We start from the raw sequence: 19,709 nt of genomic DNA, 5'->3' as shown, positions 1-19,709 counted from the left end.
CCGACGCTTATCCAGAGATGGAAACCAAACAAATTCGCTTCGATTGAATATCGTATGGGAATTCGAAGTCAAATCGGAATTCAAATTCCAATTCCAATTCCAAATCCAATTCGGATTCCAATTCGAATTCAATAACAGTTGCGGTTCGATACACATTAGCCGGGATCGTAGCGATCTTATTTATTTAATATATGGTAATAATATTTCGATATCAACAAATTTATGGCAAACTTGTTGAATATGCATGATATATGAAGCTTAATTGTTTCAGCTTTAATTAGTGTTATACTGAGAAAATTGACCCACTCCATAGACAATTTTTTATTGCCATCGATCATTATAATTTTTATTTTAATATTGTGCGTCCCTGCGGTTGTATTCCGACATTGTTTTTTGTCTCCCTAAGTCGATTACGGCTAATAGGCTTTCCCTTGAACAAAAGGTGTTCGGCACTATTTATAGATATTGACGTTTGCTTCCATTCTTTTTCGACCCTCTAAACTTTTAAGCCCAACCCCAGTGCCTGCCACATTTGTTGTTGTTACACTATTTGTGTATCATAGCCGAAATGTGCCGCTTAAGTTGCTTGAGTTACTAATTGATACAAAGATTCCAGTTTCTGTTTCATTGTTTTTTTTTTTTTTTAGAAACAAACCTAAGAAGCATTTGAATAACCTGTATGAATGGGGAAGCCCTAAAACCGTTGATAGCTTGAGCTAGGTAAGTAACACACACAAAACAGTTAAGCTAGACCAAAAACAAAGCGAACAATAATAAAAATCGTCCAACACTTGAAAACTAAGCATATGTTTCAAGCTAAGATTTTGAAGATTCAGGTTTTTTTATATACTTAAATTTGTTTTCTTTCCGTTAGTTTCTGTGAGGGTGCTAAGACCTCCCATCACCCTTGTTTGTTGAGCGATGTTCTTATGTTGCTTTTCGGTTACGTATACGTAATTTGAATGCTTGCCAAGCCGTTTTACACACTGATACACACACGTCCATAGATAGTTGTTTCTTTCTTAACAACTAACCTTGAAAAACTATTATTGTTTTGTGTTGGTGCTTTCCATGGCAACACGTTTCTTGCTGCCGCACGCCGTGGCTGCCACACATTTCGCTTTGTTTTAATTTTTTTAATTTTTCCCTTTAATACATTTTACATATACACATAAATATTTACGCTTATGTATGCACATATATTGTATAACATTATTAAAATGGGTTTGGTTTGCATACACAAATCGAGCAGGTGGGCCACACTGTGAACGATCGCAGTCAGTGTCAAGGATAGCCGCTTAATACATATCTAAGTCGAAACTTACCAAATGATTAATTTCTAAAAATTGGCTCATCTCGTGCATTGAAGCTCTGTCAATTGGTTCTAGCATAAAGTCGGTGATTTTATGTTGATAATCCGGTTATAATTAAGGTTTCTAGTATCCAAAGTCCGTCCGTCGTATATTGTTGTTCACGAAACTGTATTATGTTGCAGCATAGACGAATAATTTGAAATTATTAATATACTTCGTATAAGAATAAATTACCATAATATATCTTACTAGAATTTATGGATTTTCTAATTAAAATGGGTCTAAGAATGTTGTAAATTTTTTAAGTTCATACCTAAAGCTAAATTCCAATTGAATTTATGCAGTGCGCACAACTCACGCGCCATTGGGCATTGTTCAACACTGTTAACTGTTATCGATATTTTGATTAGCGATGACTGCGATAACTGCGATTAGTGCTGCGTAATCGCAGAACTGTTCCCTGCGCAAACAATAAAAAGGAAATAAATACAACACATGTTGACAATCAGCTTTATTTATTTGAATACTCAATAATAATGTGTTGTATAGCATTAACTCGAGCTGTCTGTAACGGGCGCCAACGCTGAGCAGTGTGATGTGCCGCTCAATTGACCAGCGGGCGGTATAAAATTTGGAATTGCGTTTTGTTTTCATTTTGATTGCTCGCAAGCGGCGTTTGAACAAGCGACGCTGTAACTCGAGCAACTGGTCAAGTTGTTTGCAAGGTGTATTTAACGTATGTAATTGCATATGCACAACGATGGAGAACCGCGCAGAATCTAAGCAAAAAGTTGCTGATGCTGAAATAGACGCGATGGAGACTTTAGGTGAGCAGCTCAGGATTACAGATGCACGATATATAAACTGTTATATTTATAGATGTGAATGAGACGAAGCCAAAGCTGGAACAAGGCGAAGAGCTCATGGACTTTGTCATAAGTCCCGTAATGCAGAGTCCGAACAGCAGCGACACCTGTATTAGCAAAACATCCGCCTACAATTTGGAAACATTTCTGGCGGAACGTCGACTTATCCGGCTAGTGAGAAAGAGATCGGCGCTCTATAACAGACATCATCGGCGGTTCAAGGATTACGTCTTCAAGGAGCAGCTGTGGCAGACCATTGCACGGAAGATGTCACTAGAGCTGAGCAAATGCATAAGTACCTGGGTGGAGCTGCGCTATAAATATCAGCGACATGTGCGCCGTCTACGCAGCTATCGCCGGAAAGTGCAGACGTGTCGCAATCAAGCGCATGCCCGCCCCATCATGCTGCACGAGGAGGAACTGTTATTTCTGTACACGCATGTGGCCCAGTTGCCGTTGCAGCCTGACCAACGCACCAATGTGCACGATTTGGAAGCGACGAGTGTCGACGACGATGTTATCATTGTAAATCATCAACCGGCCATTGTTATAGACGTAGAGGAATACTGTGATCAGCACAAAATAAGCTCAGATCAGCAGCGGCTAATTGATGCCGTTCGCGCCTATCCACAGCTCTATGATACTCAGCATCTCAACTATGCGAACTATCGTCATCGCGGTCTCATTTGGGGCGCCATCTCCAATGAGCTGCACGAGAAGGCAACCAAGCTAATGAAGATCTGGTTGCAATTAACGACGCGATACGAGTGGGAGTCTCTGCATTGCAATAGCAGCAGTAGCAGCTCTCAGCTACTGAAGCAGCTCAGCTTTCTCGATCCGCACATCCGCAACACACCTAACACCGTCTGCAAGATGTCGATGTATTTGAAGGACGCCTGGTTTGATACCATTGAGCATTTTCGCAGTGTCGTCAATCTGATTGATGTGCTAAAAACGATGCCGGAACTGGGACAAATGGTGGAAGATTCTCAAGACCAGACACAGAAGCCGACACGATATCATGAGCTTTGGTTGCGCGTCTCGGCACAAGTAAATTGCAGCAGCCAACGGTGCGAGGTCACCTGGCTGGTGCTGCGCAACTTTTACCTCGAGCTAGCCGAGATGCGCAAAATTGGATATCAGCTTCAGGACAAGTGGTTCTTTGAGAAAATCATTGGCTGCCTGTACAAGCTGCTGGCGAAAAAGCGTGCTGCCAGCAATGTTGTCAAAGTCACAACACCTCCCAAATTACGGGCACATATGACTGGCCCAGCCTCGCTAAGGGATTGGCCGAAAATGGGCTCCAGCCTGACGTGCAGTACGCCACAGCCAGTGCAACCACTGCCTCTGGCCATTGTCTACCCAGCGATCACAAGGTCACCGAACACCCCCATATCCGCTATACCCATCAACAGTAGCAGTAGCAACACTGTCACCAACTCCATCGCCGCCACCACCAACACGAATAGAAGCAGTGGTGGTGCATGCAGCACTTCCGGATTTGCCATGCCTCGCATTACGGCAGCCATTAGTGTGGTGGCTAAGCCTGCACCGACTGCTGCGCCACTGACAGTGGCGCCAGTGGCAACCATTCCTAATTCCAACTACTTAAGCAAAGGGCCCAAGCCATTGGCATTGCCCATACCGGCCACTGTGCAGCTGGCCACTGTGCCCGGTGTGCGACCGGGTCTACCGCGCACCGGTCTGCATGTAACGGTTAAACCAGGAATGCGTTTACCTCTAACGCCGCGAATGCCGCCCGTTATTGGCAGCACAAGCAACTCTGCCATCCGCAGTATCCGCGGTGCCACCATAATACGGCCTGTGGCACCTGCTCCAGCTGGCACCATCGTAACAACCACAACAACAACAACAACACAAGAGCCAAGGCCCATTTCAAAAGTGGCCAATTGGAGCAGTATTCTGGCAGCAGCAACGCCGCCGTCAACCATAAAGTTGGGGCCACCGTTGCCCAAGCTAGTGCCGCTAACCGTGTGCAAGGACACGGTGAAGTTGCCCTCGAAGAAGATTGTGCTCAAAGCGCCCTCCACAACGATGCCGATGCCAACTTTGACGCCAAGAATGCTCCTCAGAAAGCAACCAAATACAGTTTGTGGCAATCCGGCGCTGCCCATCAAAATAAGCAGCGTTTCATCCAGTATGAACTCCAAAAAGCCCAAGTTACTTCCGTCGTCGCCGCAGCCGCCACCACCGCCATCGATGGTGTCACTGCCCATCCAAAAAACCACTTGCCCACCAGATTTGTGTGTCCAAACGCCGTCGGAGTGCGACATTAAAGTTGAGTTTCGCGACTGCCCGACCATGGGACGCATTATCCATGTAGAGGGCGCAACGGTGCTGTATTCGCCAAATCTGACCATGGCACGAGTGGCAATCTTTATACGCGAGGTGATGGCCATACCGCAATTGCACATGACGGAAACCCATTCGACGGCCAGAAGTACCATCATCTGGCAGCAAATATCCAGGAAGTATCACATGCCAGGCAAGTGCTAGATATTTCAGCATAGGCATCCGCTAGTCGATCACTCTTAATGAAAGCTATTTGGTGTATCTATTGCAGAACAAGTATGTCGCGGCATCTGGCGCTTTCTGGCGGCGAACATCAGTTTGTTTCCGGAGATAGCGCCCATGGAGGAGCTAATGCGCCCCTTCAAAAGCACCTTCAAGGTGTGGGAGAAATCGCATCGATTGTTCAGTAAGTTTGATGAGATAGCACGTAAATATCAATGGATGCTGCACAAGGATAAGCTGCCTGCACTGATGCAGCTCTTCCAAAAATACGAACATCTGTACTGGGAGCTGCGACGACCACGACCAGGAGAGCTCAGTCATTCAGTGCGACCGCCGCGCCAGTATACCGACAAGGAGCGAAAGGAGGTGTGGCAATTGGCACGAGAGCGTTTTCCGCACAGTAGGTGACATAGCTGACCAGGATTAGCTCGAACTGAATTACGAATTGTTGTGCTATTGTTAAATCTTTGGCAGTGAATCATCAGGATGTTTGGTCCATGTTTAAATTTGCCTTCAAAACGTTTATGGACGACTTGGAGCGTGGCATTGAGAATCCTTGGCCGCAAAACTGGTGGCATGCATTGGAGCAGCTCAAGTTTCTTGTGAATGTGCGCTACCATCCCTTAGAGCCCTACTACTACATAGTGCACAACAAGTTCATGGAGGAGGTGAAGCGTTGCAGCATGTACGAAGCTTTAATGCAACCAAATCTGACCGGCGGATTGGCTAAATCATTGGCCAACAACTCGCCCATGCCCTGGGAGACAGCCGAGGCAAAGGAACTGTTTGCTATGCAGGTAAAGCCTTTGAACGATCTAGCAAATACAGGTTCTTATAATGAAGCCTGACATCCATTACAGAAGCAGCAAATACAGCAAGCACAGGAAGAGCAGGAACAGCAGCAGCAGCAGGCGGAGCTTCTAAAGAACAAACAACTGTCAGCTGAGGCCGAGCTCCGAATGGACATACAGCCTCCAATCAAAGAATTGCGCAAGAGTCTCGCTGATGCTGATAGCCGCAAATTGCCCAGCATCGATTCGTATCAGCTGAGCCGCCTGCTGCTCTGTTATCCGCATACCTATAGCAGAGCGAGCACTATAGAGAAGCGTAGGGCTTGGCTCAAGGTTGCCAAAGAGCTGAATGCATCAGGTAAGTGAGCTACTCTGCCGCATGCCGCCAGACAGGTCTTTAAATGCATCTTCTGTTGCAGTAACCGAGTGCCGTGCGTGTCTGCAGCATGCGCTGCGTGAGATGCGCATCTTGAAGACGATCGATTTGAATAATCGTTGCTCGCTGTCGCATAAGTATTATCGTCACCTGAACGAGATTTTTACGCAGGTCAAGACTGGCGCGGCAACACCGCAAAATCTAAGCCAAATGCTAATGGAGCCCACAGAGACAATATATCCGGAGCGCTATGTGCCCGAGATCAATATGATTGTGTGCAAGCCCAGTCTGGTGGTCAAGAACTGGGCCTATGCGGCCAACAATTTGCCAAACGCCAATCGGGACAGCTTGCGTCCGCGTCTTAGGAAAATCTTTGCCAAATACGCGCACCTGGCAAACATCGAATGGCCCAATGATGGGCCAGTCAAGCGCAGCAATGGAACCCTATAGCTTCAGCTCCAGCAAAGAGCAGCAGAAGTCGGATGCCAAGCGTTTTTAGCTGCAGCCAGACACATAGTTTTTATTTGTTAATGCTAATATTATAGTGTAGAAGCCTCGACATAATGTTCAGGCTATTATTGGAATCCAATCCTCGCCCAACTCAAATATCTTTCATCACAAACGCCGCTTGCAATGCCAACGGTGGTCTCTGTTAAATATTATATTCGCGATTTATGTATAAGATATAGAATATATGCTTGACATACATGTATATATATATATATATATATATATATATATTTGTGTATATTGAAATGAAAACATTGTAAAGTTAACAATTAAAGTTAATTAACTTTTACTAACAATAAATTTATTTGCAACTAAATATTAAATAAGAAATAAAGTGAAGATTGTTTACAATGTGGCATGCGGCATGTGGCACAAGCATAGCTTGTTGATGGCCACTTTAACAGCCTCGGTGGGCGGGGCACATCAAACTAAGCCCAAACAAATTGTTGCCGCACAATTGGCCAAATAATTTGATATCGCTTGGACAGACAGGGGCGGGTTTGCCCTTACAGCGTGTGCGTGTGCGGGGGCGTGGCTGTGCGTGTGTGTCCAGCTTAAGTAAATGTGCGACATGCAATTGCAAAGCCCTCTAACAACATGTCATAACTTGAGCTTAGCAAAGGAAATCTCGTCTTGGGGCAACTGCAGCCTTGTCCTAAATGGGCACTAATCCAAGCCATCGATTTCTTAACAAATGTGTGCCAAATGGCAATGACTGCAGGCGTTCGTCATAGAGCCATAATCTTCATGTTCAAGAGCTGCTGCTGCTGCTGCTGCTTCAGTTTGTGCTCTAAGATTTCACTGCAAGTTCAGGTGCTTCAGCCAGTTCGGCTCTGTCTCGAGCTAAAGCTGATTTTAATGGGTCTAAGACTAGAGGCTTTATAAGGATATATGCCCATGTCAATGTGTTGGCCTATGTTTTCTTCAAATCATACTGAAGATGTATATTGACAGAGGGTGAACGATATGTTTGGGGTTTGGCTATAGTTGATCTTAAGTCACATCTGAAACATACAGCTCTTAAACATGGCTTTTACCTATGCAGCCTTAAACTCGACTAAAGTAATTTATGGATTTTATTATATATATAATATTCATAGTATATTAACTAACCAAACATCAGCTATAATTTAAATCTCCAATATTCATTTCTATTCATTTCCATTTTGCACAGAATTTGATGAAGTCCCCTCTATGGAATGGGACGTAATTGATCCTGCCTCAGAAGCTTCAAGTACTATATCTTTTGGCATACATATACATGATATAAGGTATCTTTATATAAATATATCAATATCAGGAAACAACTCTATTTGCACTCATCATATCTTTAGAGGGCAGGGTGTAGCCTAGTCGAGCACTCTCGACACTTCTTTACTTAAACAAGCTTTGCGTTGCCTCTGATCTCCTTATACCCATCTCTTTCTACTCTCTAGCCCAAATATAACTGTAAACAGTTGCATTTGTAAGTGAGATATTAAGCGCTTGGCTAATGACCCCAGGAGATACTTTGGCCCAGCTGCGCGTCAAGACACATCAAATTAACATTCTAATGTGCATCGCTTGAGCTAAGCGACTGGTCGAGCCAGCGCCTTCAGGTTGAGCTTTAAGGTCCCTTGCACATCATCATTCGGAGCAGCTACACAACGGCGATGGCAAATAATGTTTGCTCCCGGTGATTAACGCAATTAAACAGGTGCTCAAAATGATGTTTCCAGTGGATTAGCCAGCGACAAGGACGACTACGCGTTGAGGATATTTCACTGCTCTCGCTTGCACGCCCGCCAATAAGCGCCACATTAGCAGCATGCGCCATCTCCCCGGCCACATTCACATTCGCATCCCTAGCCACTCACATCCCCCAGCTCCAGCCTCATCCAACGCCACTTTCGCATTAATTCAATGTGGATTTTGAGCATCAGCCAGCGTCCATTACGTGGAGGGTGCCGCAGCAAAATTGGAATGGGCCTCCAGCGTGGCAGGCGGGCATGGGTGGTTGTCGGTTGTCCACGACGTCTGACGTTAAAATTCCATTAGCCAAACAATGGACTACAGCTACAAGGATGCCGCTGCTCAAAAGTTCGGGCCCAATAGCTCTGCCCTTTTATGAATTGGCGATGTTGTTGCCGTCTGATAATACCTGTAATTATGCCGCTCTTTGAGTGCTGCTGCGACTCAGCTGTGCCAAAGATGCTCGACTTCCCAGCGCCGTCAACTGCTTTCCTAACTAATTCGAAATGTAAACTGGACTTTTACACTTTGGACCATTAAGTAACACGAGCTACAGCAGGGCAGCAAAGGAGAAGGAGCAGCAGAACAAGGATTGTTTTCCAGATAACTTTTGGCTAGCACTGAAGTAGGCTCAGATGTCAGCTGCTTAAATATACATGCTCATATATATATATATATGTATGCTTGAGTACTTCAACTAAGATGAATCTAGCTATGATCAGCTATTTGAATGATAATCTAAGTATCCCACTTCGAACTGACAAATGCAGCCTTTATTTTACGAGGTCTGCTTAAAAAGTATTGCAAATTTGCATTACGTATACTCAATTTACAATACCGTTATGTGGATATTCATATCCCTCACTTATTTGAATTACGTATACTCAATTTACCATACATTTTGTACCGTTATCTCGGCACTCATATCCCTCACCCAGCGTTGAGCCATTTCGAAGCGGCTTTCGTTTTTTGCCCTTTCCACTAAATTTAGATGTACATATTTTTATTTATTTATATTTATTTCCAAATTCAAGAAAAGCAAAATTTCATTTGATATTAATTTTGAAAAGGATTTGAGCTCATTTGTTTGGAAAGCTTTTTCTTTCTAGAGAGTTGGGAATCTTGTATGCCCAATCAAATATATTGTTATATAAACTTATGTATTATTACAGTTGACGCTGACTAGTTCCGCAGCTTTGTCTCTTCTGTGGACGCAGCATCCAATTGCTGGTAGCTGTGACAGTTCCGTGTCCGAGGTGCTAGGCACAGACCTCAAGACAATTGTGTTTTTGTCCAACTGGTTCACATGACCTTCGTGGCTGCGGGCATAATGAGCCGCAGGTTTTTCATGATTGGGCGGCGTCTGTTTCACATGGCATTTGAGCTGCCAGAGACGACCGGCTAGCTAGCTGGGTCAGTGGCTACTGTAAGATGATTTTTGTTTTTACATTTCAAAACAAAAAATAAACAGAAAAAAGCTAAAACTTTTTATTGTCTCTTTTTCTTTTTTTTTTTTTGCTTTGCTGCTAATTGAACAGTTTCTGTTTTTGTTTTTGTTATTTAGCCCTGTTTTATTGTTAAAATAATAAAAAAAAAAACAGAAAACAAGGGAGAAAGAGAAATGAGCCAAACGAACTATTTAATGACAGTCACAGCTGTTAGGTGGAGGAGGGGGGAAGTGTGGGGGCGCTACGGAGGGGCAACTGGATTCCAGACTCAGCGTGCTTCAATGTTTTGCTTCTGGTAGCAAAACAAAGAACACGCCCCACGCAACGCTACAAAACAAAAAGTAAACAGAAAAATCATTAAAGCTTGTTATTGTTGTTGTTGTTGTTGTTGGTGTTGAATTGTGCATGAAAAACAATTAGAATTTGGCAAACAAAGATAATTTGCGCATGAGATCGACGGCACGATAGAATGACGACGACTGCAGCCACAATGACGCCGACAACAGACTCCCGACGAGAGGCACATCAAGATCAACAAGGAATTTCGCTGAAATTATTTACCTCTGAGCAGGTATGGCTCGACGAGCCCAGCCGAACGAACTCAATTAGTTATTAGCCTAATAAAAGCTGGGCAAAAGGTTAGTCTCTGCTTAAGCAAGGGAAGCGCTAGTTATAATTGAGTCAAGTGCTGCTGAGCGTTACACGAAACATAGAACAGAGAAAGAGTAAAAAAACATTGTAGACAGTTCTGAGAGCGGAAACGGTTAGTAAAGCATATTGGATAGACTAGAGCAATTCCAAAAAGAGAAAGAAATCAATTTAATATTATTAATATTTAATTTAATATTTTAAAATAATATCTTATGTTCTTAATCCTAATTTACCTGTGCAAAAAGTGAAAATGTGGTTAATGTTATTTTATGATGATCCAAAGCATGCAGCCTCCCCGCAGGCCAACATAATGTAGTCGTGCGTAATCCACGCAGCAGCAAAGCGAACACAAAAATCTGGTTTACGACGTGAACTGTTTATTACGCCTAACGAACTTTCTATGCTGGGGCACTTGGCACTTGCATAATCGAGCCCCCAATCCCTGCTATGTTCGATGACGCTGCATTTAGCGGGCCGCGAGGTAATCAATGTGGAATCTGCTCTGATTGCATCGGGGAAAGCACGACAACAACAACGACAAACTTTTTGCTGTTGATTGTCACTGGCAAGTTGTCCTCATCTTGACATTCAAAAAGAAAGTGTTCCATTAAATTTATTTGCTTAACTTTATTTTTACTTAAGTTTATTAACCATTAAATTTTTGGGGGCTTATTTGAAAATATATGCAAAATTTAATGCGAACTCGAATACAAATTCCATATATTTAACTTCTTGGTAGTTTCAAGCTTGGCGCCACACATAACTGTGGGATTGGCAAACAACTATCGATAAGCTATGATCGTTGTTCGTCTACGCTGTTCTCACTGAATAAATTGAAAGCACTTTTTGTTGTGAAAGAGAAAAGCCATAGATCGAGAACCCACAACAATTTTAATATATCTTTAATATTTAAACTTATTAACATTTTAAAAATACAAAGTTAAACATGTATTTATTTCGTTCCGCATATATCTCACATATTAATATATTCATGCTTATTATATGAGCTGTCTGGTGGAAACGTTATTTATCGCATCTCGTGGCGAATGGCAAGGCAAGATGTTTTAGTATCGATAACGGCTAGCACGACGTGATGATATCGATAATGGCATCGATTGCTGTCACAAGATTAGTCTGTTTGGCGCAATTGTAACGCGAAGATCGTGTGTCTCTCTTTCAGTGTGGCAGAGAAACGGTCGCGAGTTCAAGTTCTCCGGCTAAAAGACAGCTTAACACATTTGATTGCGATTGTTAATCACGCTTATACGATTAAGTACGAAATTATTTTGGCTAATCTAGTACTACACAAGTAATTGCTGGCATTGTTATTGTTTTGACCGGTGCCGGGGCAACAGAATCGTTACAGCGCGGCTGTGCGTTTTTTGTTTTTGTTTTATTTTTTGTTTTGTTTGAGATGTGTCGCAATTAAATAATCTACATACAAACATAATTATTATTTAATTGTAGAAAAAAAATTAAAAATAAACATCAACAGCAACAGCGGCAGCGGCAGCTGCCAAGTATAGTGAAGTGCGCGAAGTAAAGTAAAGCGCGATACGCGAATTAATGTAAAGTGTGTGTGGAGTGTGTGCGTGCAATTCAAAATTGGAGCAATAGCCGCCACGGCAACGGCAGCGGCAACGTCAACGCCACCAATTTTCCAGCTTTTTGCAATATTTCCGCTGTAAGTGTTCCTATTGTTGTTGCTCTTATTGTCCCTATTACTGTTCTTTTTGCAGTCCTTGCTCCGGTTCCTTTTTTGCTTTAACTGTTCCTTTTTTTTGTTGGCTGTCCTTTGTGCGTGTTTTGTCCACGTTGCGTACAAGTTCAAGTTCAGCTGTTGCTTGCGGCTGGCTACTTAACCGGCGAAAATTAGCAACGTCGTCGACGCCTGCATTCGGTGCTGGCTTTGCGCCCACCACTTGAACTTACAAGCAGCAGGCGCGCTCTCACTCTTTTTTTTTTTACAGACACACGCACTCTTTCTCTTCGCCGGACGGCGCTCTCTTTGGCAGATCGGCTCTCCTGCATTTCGTTGCGTGCATTGCACCTTTGCTGTTGTGTGCCTGTGGCTTCCTTGGGCCTTGTCTTCTTGCCTTGCTTTTTCGCTTTCGATGCGTTTTGACAGCGAATTGCTAATCGCCGCGGTATTTCGCACTCACACACACACACACACACAAGTTCAAACACATACCCCTGCGCCACCCACTCACACTTGCGCTCACTAAACTAATACACAGAAAGATCTCGTCATCGTTCTTTTACCTCTCGCCGCCTGTGAGAGCTCTGCTCATCACCGCGCTCGCCCTGGCGCTCGCATTCTTTGCGTTTTTGTCATTTGCTTCGCCGCCGCAGCAGCAGCAGCAGCAGCAACAAATTTCTTAGATAAATAACATTTGATAAGTAATTCGTGTATGTTCATTTATGTTCTTTCTTTTATTTTGTTGTTGTTTCCAAATCAGCTATCGTTTGATTTTGGCTTGTCGCCCGCGTGTCTTGCTTTTACCTTTTACCTTTTTTATTTTTTGCATTATTCACTGTGCGTTAGATAAGCTCTGCGAGCTAAGTCAACGATTTTTGCTTATCGCTCTTCCTTTCGCCATGACAAAAAGGTAACCAAATGTGGCTCTTGTTGTTTTTGCATTACCTCATAGTTCCAGATAGATTCCAAATCGCTTACCTACATGAGGTATCTGCTGGATGTAGACATACATATATGTATATATCTTCATAATGGCCATTCACATGCAATTTACCGTCGTCTATGGACGGCACAGTCTTATCAGCGCAGATCCTTACTCAACGCACTCAACGTTGCTCAATCAGGTACAATTCCCGGTGTGTGTGCTTTGTTTACTTAAAGATTTGTGGCTTAAATGAAAATTGAACTAGTCTAGCGAAACACTGGACAACATGTTTGCTCTACTTCCAGCTAATGTTGTATATAAGTCTTTTTTAGTCAGTTCATGTTTCAGATAATCAGAAGATTTATTATAGTGGATTACAAAATAAATAAATAAATAAGAAAAGATCAATAGCACAGATAGAATGAAAAGTGTAAAATAAAAAATGACTTCTTAGAAATATAAAAAAAATCGCAAATATCAGAAAAGAAAAAAACACACAAACAATCTAGTGACTTGCAAAGAAATAATTGAAATTATTAAGAAAAAAGTAGGTTTATTAGAGACATGATATACTCTTGACAAAATATACCTAGAAGAATAAATTATATAATCTATATATATAAACCAAGCTCTATTTGATAGAGCAGACTGTATATAAAAAGTAGTTTGAAAGTCTGGGCATAGAAACAGAAGGGAAAGGCAGACTCATCGAGATAGCATGTGCTGTACGTAATATCTATTGCTATTACCTGTTGAGCAGAGCATATCAATTTCCCCACCTGAACTGATATACATAACAATGGCTTGTTTACACCTCTAGAGTATTAATATTTACGATCGTTTTCCTGCGGCATATAAACAATCAAGTTTACAGTCGTCTACAATGAAGTGTCTCAAGTTTGGCAAACTTCTCGATTTCCAATGGATCGCATAACTTCCTCGCCTTCACTTGTTTAAACAGCATATATATATATGCATGTATATATGTTCATATACATATATATAATGATCGAATAGTGGACCTTACCCAGTGATCTACACTTGCGACAAACACTTCATGCCATACAATCTAGTATATATATATATACATATATATATTTTATTGTTTTCTTAAATGAATCATATAAAGTGGCAAATTTGTTGGCCAAATGTGCGAGTCTTTAACTATATATGTGCTGTATGATCAAATTGCGATCAGTTGGCGATCGCAGCTCGTGTGGGCAGCAGCCAGAAGTGAAGCAAAATAGGTTAAAAAATATTGACAGACTCGTGTTTGCGTTTTGTGGCCAATTGTTTCAATAGAAAGCCGCGATCGATCGCGCTCGAGGTCAGGCCTGAAGATGATCACAAAAAAAGAGAAGCAGAGGAAGAAAAAGAAGAGAAGCGAAGCGAAAAAAAATGAAAATAAATAAAACCGAATGCGAGTCGATCTCGTTCGCTTGATCAGCGTCGATCAGCGTCAGCGTCTAAATATAGATTTCGACCATATTTGATGATAAATATTGGCAATGAATGGCTACGACTGACAACAACCGGACCTACCTCAACCTGCACAGCCATAAGTATCTGTGGCGCTGGCTGTGGCTGTTGCACGTGCGTCAAACCACGCGCAACAGACGCGACAACATGTCAGACAGCAGCCCCCACGCGGCATGCAACATTTTTGCAGCAACTGCGCGGCTGCCTCTGCTGCTGCTGTTGTTGCTGCTGCCTTAATAAGTTTTAATCTATTTGTCAATATTTCCTTGTTTAGTTCTCAAACATTGCACATGTCTATCTGCATCTGTATTTGTATCTGTATCTGTATCTGTATCTGTATTGTGTGTGCTGCGTATCTTTTGGGCCTCGTCGCCGCGGCACACAATGCCCGCGTATTCATAAACAAGGCAACTCCAACTCCATTGCCATCTCCTACTCCCATTCCGTTTCTGACTCCTTGGCAGGCCTCAGGCCCTCATCTAGTGCCGCTGCCACTTTGCCACTTCCACTGGGCTGCCATGCGCCGTTGCAAACATTTTTTCTTTCGTATGCCCTAGCACTGGGTCTCAGCCAATTCACACAGATTCTGGATCTCCGAGCCATAGAGCCATATTATACGACCTTCTAGCCTAACAATCTTTGCCTTCTTGGAAACTGTGCGCTTAGCCAAAATATGTGATTAAATCTTATCAACGTCGTGCTATGTGATATAGAAACAATCAATCAAGCAATTAGGTTAATTTGTTTTGCAAAAATTTTGATTAGATAAGCGCACTGCAAGCACGCTTAAGCAGCTAAAACTGTTTGCCTAAATCTAAGCAGTTAACTTACTGCTAAATTATAATACAATATCATGTGTGGTCTCTAGAGGAACTGCTAAATTGTCGACTTCTTGAAACTGTCTAAAGCAGTTATTAAAGAACTGATAGAATAGTTTTTTAGAGCATTCAGAGTTCGGCTCTGTTGCTGCTGTTGCTGCTGTTGCTGCTGCTGCCTTTTCGTCTTCTTTTCTTCATCGTGCGTTTTGTTTGTCTTCGCTGTTGTGTACGAATGCGTTGCGCCGGATTCCTCTGCTGCCGCCCGCCAGCTTCCAACGCCTTCGTCTGTTTGGCGTCCGTGCAAACTGTCGTCATTGTATTGTCATATTTCTCTGCTGCATGTGGCCATCAGAAAATAGGCACCTCCCTACACCCCCGCCACGCTGTCCCTACCCCTGTGTGGCACTGGCTGTTCGTTTGTTTGTTTGTTTGTCGTTGCTGGTTCCTTAGCTGTTGTCTGGGCGCAGAAAGTAAAAGTTGCGTCTTCTGTGTGGCCTAATAGAGTTGCCACAAGTTGCAAGTGCCACAACATTGTGCAACATCATTCTCTAAGCATTCATCTAATGCCCGCAACATTTTCCATTGCCATTTTTCTCTTTCAACTAACTGTAAAGTCCCTTGGTACAAACTTTTGTCTTGCATCGGAATCGAATTTTTTCGCAGTTTGCCTTTGGCTTGGCCTCTAGCTTGATTTAAGATCTTTAATATTTGACGTAAGAAAACTAAATGTTTTCTGATCTTTTGTTTGTCTTATCGTTTTGAATGTTTCTCAAAGTTATTTTTCATAAATTTGAGTATTAAATAACAATTATTTAGCATATATGCATATATATCGTCTAGATCGATTTCGATATGGAAAAATACCAGTTCTTTGGGCCTGGCAACGTGTCGGAAAGTGTGTCAAATGTGTCTTAAACATGTCTCCAGCCAATTGGAACACTGACCTTGCGCACACTGATTTGCATTGTGGCCGTAGCAGCGAACAGTTATAGATACCGTATCTGAAAGATACGCAGCTAACCAAGCAACCGTATCGGCCCTCAATTGATGATGATGATGGCCAGCTAACTGGCACGAGCAGCAATGATGAGTGCAAAGGATACTCGATATGCAATGGCAGATATTATGTATATATCACACACACACATATATATATATATATACATATATATATCTATATATTTAGGTGCGGGCTGCATGACATATGCATTTCAATTATGGCGAATCGACGCTTATCAGAAAAACATTTCAATTGATTTATTGAGGCATCAATTGAGTCTATGCAAAGAATGCGATCGCCTTGGCGACACTCGAGATGCGAACGCGCCAATTCACCTTCAGCCTCAATTTACAGCAGCCGAGCAGCGCCGCGAGCAGCGCAGCCTGTGCGTGCCGCGTCGCTTATCAACGGCAAGCAGCCAGCAGCAGCGAACGTTGCGCGTTTATCACAGCGCGCAGCGACTCAGAAACAAAGGCGAGAAACTGCGGCTGTATTAGATAAGCGGCAGTGAGCACAATTTTATGCGGCTGTATTTGCTAACTATCTGTATCTGTCGAGCCGTGCCTTAGCTCAAGCCGGCAGCTGTGCGCAGCTGTCGTTTTGCTCGCTGTCATATCTGCTCCATCTATATCGGTATATTTATATATATATATATATTTATCTGTACATAAACAATCTAGCTATCTGTATCTTAGGGTTATGGACGCGCACGCCATCTTCAATTTATTTTTCAATATCGTTTAATTAACTTCAATTTGACGCCGATTTAACCTATTTCCGTCTTGTTACCTTAGCATAAATCAAATCGAAATTAATAAACAATCGTTCAGATTTTGTATTATCAACTCTGAACTGGAACTGGAACAGAGCAGGCAACTGGAACTTGGTCTGAAATTTAATGCCTTACTCAACTCTTTTGTCATACTCACAGCTCTTGTTGTTGTTGTTGCTGCTGCTGTGTCATGTGTCGCTTTTTGCTAATGAGCCGGTCCACCAAATGGTAAACATAAACAAGATACATCAACAAGTTGGTAAAACTCGATGCCCTCGATGCGAAGCACAAATGCTCTTTGTCTAATAAATATTTGGATTGTTCAATGCTGTCAAAATACCAAAATTCCATATGCGATGTTAATTTTTTTTTTTTTTTTTTTTTTTTTTTTTGTTACCAACGTTTCGAATCGAGCCTGCAATTCCAACTGGAAACAAGCCCAAAGTTGGAAACAGTTGAACCTCGTTTTCTCTTTCTGTTTGGTTCCACAAAGTCTGCGCGTATAGCACAGATCTTGCTTTTGCTTTTCTTTCAGAACTGTTTTGTTTCCACTATTCCCATTGGTTGAACTTTGAGTTTCATATTCATTAAGTTTGAGTTTCATTATCATTAAAATTTTTCTATTCAGTTTTTCTCTTAGTTTCACATTTTGTTTTGATTTGCTTTTTATCGTTTCAAGTTCAATGCAGATTTATGTTCCATTTTCCTATTGTGTTCCCAGCTCACTTTCACATGTTTTATTTTTCATACTTCCCTTGTTCTCATTTCAAATTGTTCCACACGCTTTTATGGCGCACCTTTTTGTTTCGTCGTTTGTTCTTATACCAAATTGTTCCACTCGCTTTAATGCACATGTTTAAGCATACGCCACTCTTTGTTTCATTCCAAACTATTCAACATGCTTCTATTGCATGCTTATTGGCTCAGCCTGCCTCTGTTCCGATTCCATACTGTTCCAACTGCTTTTATTGCACACTTATATCTATCCTCTTCTTTTGTTCTTATTCCAAACAATTCCACAGACTGTCTCAAACTGTTGTGTTGTAAGTTTTCACCATTTTTTGTTCTCATTCCAAGCTGTTCCACTCGCTTATAGAGTATTTCCGTACACCCCACACATCTGTAATTCATTTACATGATTCACTTTCCATTGTTTCACATAGCGATGTGTTCCGCATTCCACAATCGTCATGTTTTTGCTAAGTTCTCGACCAATGCCCAAATTTAGTAATAAAATCGTGTATGTAGATTATACAATTTGATTTGTGACTGAGATTTGAAGCTATTTGATTCACTTTCCAGTGAGATTTGGATCTGTGGTTGCACACAAAAGCCGAGGCGCATTTCGTGTCTTGGCAATGCGCCTCATGACAAATTCAAGCCACTCGGCAATGTGCATAGAGTGTAAATCATATAATAAACAATTTATATACACAATGGAGCTTAAATAAATAAAACTCCCGAGACAAAATCTCATTTCGTATGCATTTAAGCTTCAGTAATGAGCTGCGATTGCTCTGCGGCTGCGCAGCGACTGCGAGGCAAGCGAAGCGGCAGCTGCGACGATTTCACGCGTCTTTTTTTCTTTCACGCGTTTTTCGTTTTATTGTTGACTTTTTTATTTATTTTTATTTTTGTGACATTTTTGCTTTTAATTGGTTGAATTAAAATACCCTCGGAAATAGGCTGATTTTTAATTGAGGCATATTTTTTTAAGATTTGATTTGGATATAAAATATAAAATATAAAATTAAATATAAATATAAATATAAAATAGAAAAATATAAAATAAAAATTCAAATATAAAAGATAATCTAAAAAAAAGAAAAATATAAATAAACTAAAAAAAGAAAAAATAAAAGATAAAATATAATATAAAGAGAAAATAAAAATAAAAAAAGAGAAAATATAAAAAAAAAAAAAATCCCTCTCCCCTTACCCTCTCCCCTCTCCCCTCTCCTCTCCCCTCTCCCTCTCCCCCTCCCTCTCCACTCTCCCCTTCCCCTACTACCTTCCCATCCACCCATATAAAATCTCCCTTCCCCCTCCCCTCCCCCCTCTCCCCTCTCCCCTTCATAACATCTCCCATATAACCTCTCTCCCCATCTACACTATCCCTCTCCCCTACTCCCCTCTCCCTCTCCCCTCCCTATCCCCTCCCCTCTCCCCTCTCACATCTTCTCACCTTCCCATCTCCACTCTCCCTCTCCCCTATCCCCTCTCCCTCTCCCCTATCCCCTATACCTATCAATATCACTATACAATCTAAAATATCAAATCTCCCTCTCCACCCTATCAATCGTTTACGAGGAGTTTTCGGGTATCTAGACGTTGTCCTTTCTTCTCTGCCTCGCCTTTCCCTTTTGTGTGCTGGCTGCTTTCACGTGTGCGTCTAGTTCGCCTGCCGTTCACGTTGCTTTTTGGTCTGTTGTCTGTTATCAAAACGTGTAAATCGCGCGCACTTAAATTTGCAATTCGACTTCCGTCAACTGCTGAGGAATTTTGAACAGGCTCTTGAGCTTGCTGAGGTAGTTAACAAACAAAAAAAATACAAGTAAAAACTGAAATAAAAAATAAATATAAAAATGGCATTAAGCAAGAAAATGAGTAAAATGGTTATGTAAATGCAAATGGAAATGGAAACGAAAATGAAATTGTAATTAATGAGCATAAAATGCGGAAAATTGTGGAAAATACTTGAAACAAGTTTCCACATTTCATTTTTTTCATGCGTTGCGCGACGCAAACGGGACAAACAGTCAGACGGAGTCAGCACATCCAGACAGAGAGAC

General features: G+C 41.9%; 2 protein-coding genes and 1 long non-coding RNA gene across 4 annotated transcripts in view; 2 read left to right on the top strand and 1 right to left on the bottom strand.

Moving 5' to 3' along the window:
* Positions 1 to 1,221: 1,221 nt before the first annotated feature.
* LOC111603087 lies at positions 1,222 to 1,591 on the bottom strand. Its single transcript, XR_002751657.2, has 3 exons — positions 1,563 to 1,591; positions 1,326 to 1,479; positions 1,222 to 1,262 (listed from the first exon to the last, which is right to left on the bottom strand). It is a non-coding gene; the product is annotated as an uncharacterized LOC111603087 (long non-coding RNA).
* A 4-nt stretch (positions 1,592 to 1,595) lies between these two features.
* Positions 1,596 to 6,545, top strand: LOC111603083. 2 transcript variants are annotated; one of them, XM_023320541.2, is made up of 6 exons: positions 1,596 to 2,140; positions 2,193 to 4,685; positions 4,764 to 5,114; positions 5,189 to 5,511; positions 5,575 to 5,863; positions 5,925 to 6,545. In XM_023320541.2, exons 1-6 carry the CDS (start codon positions 2,074 to 2,076, stop codon positions 6,329 to 6,331), a joined length of 3,930 nt encoding a protein of 1,309 aa, XP_023176309.2. In that variant the 5' UTR covers positions 1,596 to 2,073; the 3' UTR covers positions 6,332 to 6,545. The 2 variants fall into 2 exon arrangements, with proteins under 2 accessions (XP_023176309.2, XP_023176310.2); XM_023320542.2 differs by lacking the exons at positions 5,575 to 5,863; positions 5,925 to 6,545 and having other exon boundaries at positions 5,200 to 5,259.
* A 4,823-nt stretch (positions 6,546 to 11,368) lies between these two features.
* LOC111603207 (protein sprint) overlaps positions 11,369 to 19,709 on the top strand; it is a 111,881-nt gene continuing 103,540 nt past the window's right edge. Inside the window, exon 1 of the mRNA XM_023320697.2 lies at positions 11,369 to 11,905. The gene's annotated coding sequence lies outside the window, so the exon portion shown is untranslated. The remainder of the gene's footprint in view (positions 11,906 to 19,709) is intronic.

The sequence above is a fragment of the Drosophila hydei genome, unplaced genomic scaffold (assembly GCF_003285905.1).
Source record: "Drosophila hydei strain 15085-1641.00,03,60 unplaced genomic scaffold, DhydRS2 tig00000211-arrow-pilon, whole genome shotgun sequence".
NCBI lineage: Eukaryota > Metazoa > Arthropoda > Insecta > Diptera > Drosophilidae > Drosophila > Drosophila hydei.
Note: the sequence above shows the minus strand (reverse complement) of the source record. Positions and strands in the feature narration are given on the sequence as shown.